This window comes from Phoca vitulina, unplaced genomic scaffold (assembly GCF_004348235.1).
Source record: "Phoca vitulina isolate PV1807 unplaced genomic scaffold, GSC_HSeal_1.0 scaffold16, whole genome shotgun sequence".
NCBI lineage: Eukaryota > Metazoa > Chordata > Mammalia > Carnivora > Phocidae > Phoca > Phoca vitulina.
This window is the reverse complement of record NW_022589719.1, coordinates 38,016,903-38,024,395: the sequence shown is the minus strand read 5'-3', so window position 1 is coordinate 38,024,395 and position 7,493 is coordinate 38,016,903. Positions and strand designations below refer to the sequence as shown.

The 7,493-nt window shown below is 58.6% G+C and overlaps 1 protein-coding gene across 1 annotated transcript; it reads left to right on the top strand.

Annotated features, from left to right (window-relative positions):
• Window positions 1–152: 152 nt before the first annotated feature.
• On the top strand, window positions 153–7,162 carry TMEM80 (transmembrane protein 80; the record flags this gene model as incomplete). The annotated part of the gene is given in 7 exon segments (XM_032414846.1): window positions 153–616; window positions 618–726; window positions 729–768; window positions 3,757–3,776; window positions 4,542–4,635; window positions 4,728–4,820; window positions 6,231–7,162. Coding segments are annotated over 7 exon segments (1,026 nt in total), but the record flags the coding sequence as incomplete, so codon positions are not given.
• Window positions 7,163–7,493: the final 331 nt, after the last annotated feature.

Here is a 7,493-nt window from a genome sequence, read left to right as displayed (position 1 = left end):
CGCCGGCCGGGGCCGCCCGAAGGCCGGGACGGAGCCCGAAGCGCGCCGCGCGAGCAGGGCCGCCCGAGCCGAGCCGAGGCGAGCCGAGGCCGCCCGAAGCTGCCAGCCGAGCCGAGCCGAGCCGAGCCTGCCCGAAGCCGCCCGCCCCGCCGAGCCGAGGCCGCCCGAACAAGGGCCGAACCGGCACGAAGCGGCCTAGTCGAGCCCTGCCGACGGCCAAGAGTCCGGAACCGAGGAGGGCCGAAGCGGCCCGAAGTGCGGAGCCGAGTCGGTCCGAATTGGCCCGAAGGGGCACGAGGGCTTCCGAGCGGCTCTGCGCTACCCCGACTCAGAGCCTAAGAGGGCTGCGCCACCCGTCGTCCCCCGCAACAGGGTCGCCGACTGCGGGGCCGGATCTCGCCGATCTCCGACGCAGTGCGGCCGGGCCCAGAGAACCTCTCGCCGCAGGCTCCGCCCGCCCCCGCCGCGAGCGGGAGCCGAGTCCGTCCGAGGCGGAGCCGAACAGAGCCGAACGCTGCCGAGCCCGGATACTCCGGAGCCTCGGCTCTCCGCCTCCTCTTGTACGAAAGTGCCCGAGCGCTGCCGGACGGGTCGAACGGGCCTCGGCCGCGGATCGAATCAACTCCCGAAGCGCGGCGCGGTCGGGTCCCTTCGGGAGCAGAAGCGAAAATGGCCGAAGACGCGAATAGTGCGGAGCCGAGAGACTGCTGGGATCGCGGCGGACTCGGCGGGCGGGGCCGGGCGGCAAGATGGCTGCCGCACGGCGAGGTGAGAGGGCCCGGGGCGGGCTCCTTGGGGAGCTGTCAGGGGGCCTGGGGGCCGGCCGCGAGGGTCTCGGGACAGCGCAGCGCCCGTCCGCCGGCGGCTTGGGCTGGGGCCCCGGGCGGGCGGGGGCGGAGATCATCCCGGGAAGGGGCTGCTGTCGGGTTTGGTTCTTTCTGGTGATGGGAAGGCGGACGGGTCTAGGGCGTCTCCCAGCGGTTGCGGTTCCGCGGTCTTGAATGTCTTGGCGAGGTGCGGCCCCGGGCCGGTTGGGCGCCTCTTGCCCTCCCGTGGCCGGCGCCCCGCTCGGCGCAGAAGCCCAGCTGTGCACGGCCCTGGGGGGTGGGGGGACCGTCCCCCGCCGCCGGCCCTGGCTAGGGGGACCCCGTCCCCCACCACTGGCCCTCAAAGGGGGGTGCCGCCGGCGACCCTCGGGGGGCCTCCCGTCCCCCGCCGCCGGCCCTCGTTGGGGGGGACCCCGTCTCCCGCCGCCGGCCCTGGAGGGCCGCATGCAAGCTGCCGTGGGCCGCGGGCGCTGGGCCCCGTGTGTGGCCGTGGACCCTGGCCGGCTGCGGCAGCTGCACGCTCCAGAGAGCGAGGGGGCCCGTGTGCCTTGAGGACGGGGCAAGAGCTTGTCACGGCCCGGGGGGCACCCTGTCGCAGTCGCCAGCAGCTTCGTGTCCAGGGCAGAGTGCTGGGCAACGTGGCAAGCCCCTGTTCCAAAGCCAGGCACAGCCGGTGTGTGCCTCAGTCGCACAGATGTCCCTAACGTCGGGCCATGGAAGCTCACCAGCGGTGGGCATGGCTCCTGCTGGTGCAGGTCCTGCTCGTGCCACCAGGGCCCCTGCCGTCACTGTGGCATTTACAGTACTGAGCTCTCAGCCCACGTGACAGCTCTTGGGTGAACACTTGTGTAGTGAAAAGAAAGTGCACGAGTGGGAGGTGGCTGTGTTACTCTGGGCTCCGAGTCACCCGGGTCTAGTTCAGCACCCACTTTTCCGGCCTCCGTCCTGCACCGGATTCCTGGCTGGAGAGCAGAGAGGAGGGAGGGAGCTGCGCGGCGAGCAGAGGGCTGTTGTCTGTGTTTTCTTCAGAGCCCTCCCCGGGGGCTCCCAATCGCCAGACCTTTGTGGAAGGCCGCTGGCAATGAGGTGTGTCTGCATTTGGTGACAGGAAGTCCACACCAGAACAGGATCTCTGTGCACACCTTGTGTATCACCTCAGGGGGATCATTTGTTCCTTTACTTCCACGTGAACTTAAACACCTGTTGACGGCCTCGTTGTTACGGTAACTCATTGACAAAAAATGCTAGGTCCTAAAAGCCAGGGCTGTACTTAGTCAGAATGAGCTCCTGAAGGTCTGAAATCCATAGAACAGCCAATCTGATTGTAGCCACCTTTAATGTTAATTATTTAAACCCCATTTCACGTAAAGTTGTTTTTTTTTTTTTTTTTTAGATTTTTTTTATTTATTTGACAGAGAGATACAGCGAGAGAGGGAACACAAGCAGGGGGAGTGGGAGAGGGAGAAGCAGGCTTCCTGCTGAGCAGGGAGCCCGATGCGGGGCTCAATCCCAGGACCCTGGGATCATGACCTGAGCCGAAGGCAGACGCTTAACAACAGCCACCCAGGTGCCCCTCACGTAAAGTTTTTATACAACATTTTTTTCCTGAGCCCCCACAGTTCTGATCCATGACAGTGGTTGGCTGGCAAATAGATTTGAAGTGTCTGAAGCCAACCTTCAAGAGAAGAATCAAAAGGGAGGAAAACCCCAATTAATGTGAAATTCACCCAAATAATGGCAAGCATCTAGGCAGCCTAGTTTAGCTACCTCCTGGAAAAGAACAGATCGGGTTTCAAGAGCGCACTGCCTGTAATGTGATGCACGTTTATAAAGGATCCCGCACGAGCCTCACGCTCCCCGCACGTGCTGCCTCTCCTGGACGCTGAGCTCTGAGTCTCTGTTACTAATTCCCCATGCTGACCCATTTAAGACCCCTGCCCCAGCGAGACTCCACAGAAGGCCCGAATCTGCTTTGATGTCCCCCACAAACCTCAGCAAGGCTGAGAGTGTCTCTCCTGCCCCCTTGCGGAGGGGACCTGGAGAGAAGACCAGACAGACTGGTTCACATCACTGCCCTGCTTGCTGCTTGGCAATACAGCTCAAGTCTTCTTCTGTAGGGTCTGTTTGCCAAATTCTAAGTTATTACTGATGTTTCCACATGTCACAAATGTGCCACTACTCTGAGCCTCTTGAGACAGGAAATCTGCCCCAGGACACATTCAATTGAAGGATTAGTCAAAGATAACTTCAAACTCAAAACCTCGGATTCTGAAGACCATTTCACGGGGAGAGAGGCTGTCATCTTAAGATGAGGGGAAACGTGTGCCTGCTATGGGGTAGGAGAAGGTCCAAGAGACGCACCACTGGAAGAAATTGGATTGCTGCTGTAGGAAATTATTGTTTGTGAGATTTGGGGCAATGTATAAAATTCTAGAGGAAAGCAAGTGTCTATCATCAATTACAAAAAAAAAAAAAAGAAAGAAAGAAAAGATTTGTACCCTGAATCAGAAAAGGTTCTTCTTTAATTACATCCCTGTGGTAAATGCAGAAAGCACAGAGGATGAGAAAAGCTGCCGTCCTCTGGTGCCCAGGGCCTTCTCCCCTGGCGGTGGAGCAGAAATCTGCCTGTCCTGGCTGACGTGACCTCAGCCGTGGATGGAGGCCTCGCTTCCTCTCCACCGCTGAGCTCCCGAGTACACACTCTCTCCCAGCCTCAGGTTCTGAAAAGCAGATGGCAGATCCTCCTCGGAGGGACAGATGCAGAGGTGATAGAAAGGGACCTAGCTGCAGGCCCAGATAAAGGTGGCTTCTTTCTGTAAATACGGGGGAAAGAATGAAGCCGGGATCCTCTGTCAGTGTTGGAAATGGCCCAGGTAAGCACCCAGGTTGGACACTGGGGCCTCACTGACTGATATGCTTTGTTTTCCAGGGAGAGCTTCCTCCGCGGTGGTATCCTTCTGCTGTGTCCCCATGTCCCTCAGCTGGCCTCAGGCCCAGGCCTCCACAGGATGGCACTTTAGGGCTAGTTTGCTGGACACATGAAGGCAGCTCTGAGTTCCTGCTTTTTGTTCCTTTAAACTCCCATGCACACCCTTTCTATAAGTTCTGAGTAGAAATTCCACTTTTAAGTGGGAGGGACATTCACTAACAATTTAGAGTTGATAGGACTTCAGTGGGGCGTGCTGGCTCCATCACCCTCCTCCTTGGCCCTGCACCTTGAGTGGGTGGCTGCCTGCCTCCCACCAGGCCCACCTGGAGCAAGAGAGTGAAGACCCCTCACTTTGAATACTTACAGACTCATTTTACCATAAACAAACAAGAAGCGTACAGTGCTCAGGAAAGTTAGTAGACATTTAACTGCACAAAAAAAGAGAATATATTTTCTTTGAAGAAAATGGAAAAAAAAAAAAGTCATTTTTTTCTATCTAGTAACCTGGGCCACAGTCAGGGTAATGCCCCCAAGGAAGCCTGGTGTTCCAAGGCCGTCCTGCCTGCGGTCACCAGGGATATACCCAGCCCTCCTGTTCCAGGCTAGGGCATTTCCTGTGACACCAGTGGAGTATGGGTGGAAGCCGCCCCAGGCAGGGAGCCAATGGCCAGGTCCCCGTGGCCACCCGCAGGTGCACCTCTGAAGACCTGGCAAGGCGTGCCCCCTAGGGTGGATGCACGGGCAGGGCCCGTCTCTAGGCCCACTGGTCCTTAACCGCTGGCCAGCTCTCGTCCGTCTCTCTGCAAGTGCTCTTCTGCCTGAGTGGGGCATATTACGCCCTGTATTTCCTAGCTACACTCCTGATGATTACATATAAAAGTGAGTCTTAAACGCAAAGGCACATGGGCGGTGTCCTTGCTGCACCACCCCACCCCCATAACTGGAGTTCTCTGTTGCCCACTGTTCTCCAGGTCAGGTTTTCAGTTATCCTCATCCTTACCTGGTCCTCGACCTGACTCTGCTGCTTCTGATGGGGATTCTGGAAGTGACTCGGTTATATCTTGGTGAGTTGACTGAAGACCACATAGTAGGTAGGATCACAGAATTACTAGCTTACGTGCTGGGAACCTCTAAATGCTCATCCCTTTATAATGTGGTTCTTAGAGACACTTTTGATGTCAACCGCTTAGCCACTTGCTTTGCAAGCCTCCCCTTACGATGTCATTAAGTATTAATTAGTTTATTCAGAAGCTTAATTCAAGAGACAACACTGGCACTGGCAGCATCCTTGGGAGAGACGCTATCCTGCAGAAGCTGCAGGGGGACAGACAGCACTGAGATCAGAACCCAGCTTAGCCAGTTGACTGGAGCCCCAAAATATTCACCTCACCTCCTTTCTTCCCCTTCCGTTGGCCTCAGCAGTCTGGAGAAGGATCTGGAGTGTTCTGTCGAGTCCCCAACAGGGCAGCGGAGCCTGGAGGGGTGGGAGGGCTCCCCGAGCCGCCTCAGTCCAGCGCCAGGGCCATTCAAGTGCCCTCAGGCAGCCCCCTGTTCCGTCCTCCAACAGCATGAGCTTTGCCCTCTAGCCCAGCCCAGCCAGTGCTCAGCACACAGGGTCCTGTCCAGTCACAGGCACGCACACGCCCGCACATCCGTGCTCTACAATGGGGTCGTACATGGGTTGAGCATTCCCTCCGTTAGAATAGCTGGGAGAGCCGACGAGAGCTGGTGCTCTCAGGCCACTCGCACGTCAGCACGTTCTGCGGGCACACGTGCGCCAGCGACGCCCAGTCAGCAGTGAGGAGACGGGCGCACGCCCTTGTCAGCAGGGCCGCGGGACTCTTCAGGGGTCAGGAGCAGGCCTACTGGGCATGCGGGGCCATCAGCATCTGCTGTCACAGACGAGCCCACGACCCTGGGAGGGAGGCGGACGGTGCTGGGCACCTGGGTCAGCTGCAGCAGCCAGGGAGCAACGTTTCCTGCGACTGACCCATTTATCTAAAATATTCAGGTTTGGTTCGGTTTTTTACAAGCGTGCATGACATTTTCCAGAACTGGCCTCGGCCCAGAGTAAAATATTTTTGGAAATTTTAAACAAAACCTCCTCAGTCCACTTGGAATTAGGAAAACGTATCAGAATGCAACTGGGATCGTTTTTAGAAAAGGAAATTCCCTCTCCCGTCCCCACAACTGACCCAGAGGCTAAGATTCAAACATTCTCCCGTGATTGGTTTTTACCCTCACTAGGGACAACACACCCCTTGTCACACTTTGCTTTCTGACGTTTCATGAGTGATGTGGTGACCACAGCAGGACCTTTTACCGAAAGTCCTCAGCCCTGCGTCCAGAGGGCCGCGCTGGTGATGAGCTGGCTCCTGGCCTCCCTGCCCCCTCGCAGCCCTCCTGGGCACACACGGCTCAGAGTAGGTGTCCCGGAGCCCAGCACCCGCTCACCTGACTGTTCTGCTCTCCAGGCACCAAGGGCAACCTGATGGAGGCCGAGGTGCCGCTGGCCATCAGCCTGGTCCTCACAGCGGGGGGTGCCCTGCTGTCCACCTACTTCCTGCTCTGGCAGACCCTGGTGCTGCGGGCAGACTCCATCCTCAGTGCCACACTCCTGGCACTCCATGGCCTGGAGGCCATCCTACAGCTGGTGGCCATTGCTGCCTTCGTCAGCTAGGCAGGCGGTGCCCAGCTTCCCTCCCCACGCCCCCCCCCCCCAGGGTGGGACAGCTCTGGACAGAAGCCACCTCCCCGGAGCTCGGCCATGTCTGGCTGGCTCCCTCTGGGGTGCGCTGACCTGCTTGATCACCGAGGGGGGCAGGTGAGGATGGTGCATGTTTTCTCGCGGTGCTGTGCACCTCTCACATAATTGCCGGCATTCCGTGCTTTCCACACTGGTCCACCTGGAGCTACAGGGAGCGTGGGGAGCCAGGGACCCACAGCTCGCGGCAGGCCAAGTCCTGGACAGCAGTCAGCTCTGCTTTGCAACAGAAAGAAAAGAAATGTGAAGGAGCCAGCAAGCTCTGGTGTTTGGGGGGTTTTTGCAGAGGTGGCCCCTTTCCCCTTGGGGCTCCTGTGGGGAGGTGGTCTGAAGCCCCGGCACTGAGGGGAGGGAGGCAGAGAATGGGAGAGTGAGGGAGAACAGCCTGCCACTGCCCCGGGCTGGGGCTTCAGGGCTCCGATGTCCAGGCCTCCGTCAGGAAACCATCAGGAACGTTTGCACTGTGTTAGACGCAGTCACAGAACGTAAGGGCTCCTGGAAGGACTCTGAGTTCATGTTCTCTAGTAACTTGCCTTCGTTTGTATTGCACCCTGTCCACGTTTGGAATAACATGTTTGAATATCCAGGTATTCTCTCTTTGCCATATTGTCGAAATAAATGTTTATACCTCCCTCAATTTCTCCTAAGGCCACCTACCTCTTCCAAGGTTCTCTCTGGATAGACAGGAGCACACCCCACCCAGGCCTCACCCAGACACCCAGGCCGCCCAGGCGAGGAGCGGACAGTGCTTCCCCGAAAGGCAGCAAAGCTGGGCTTGGGGCCCGTCCTGGAGCTCCCCAGGGACCGGCTTCAGCGAGGGCTGGCAGCAGCACCCTCCCGCACCTGTCCTTCTTGGGGGCAAGTGGGGGCAGGAGCTCTCCCCTCTGCTGGCTTTGGCTCTGGTCGTGCTTACCTGCTGCTCGCGTGCGCATGTTCAGCGGAGCCTCGTGCCTCTGACGCCGGGGCACTCCCC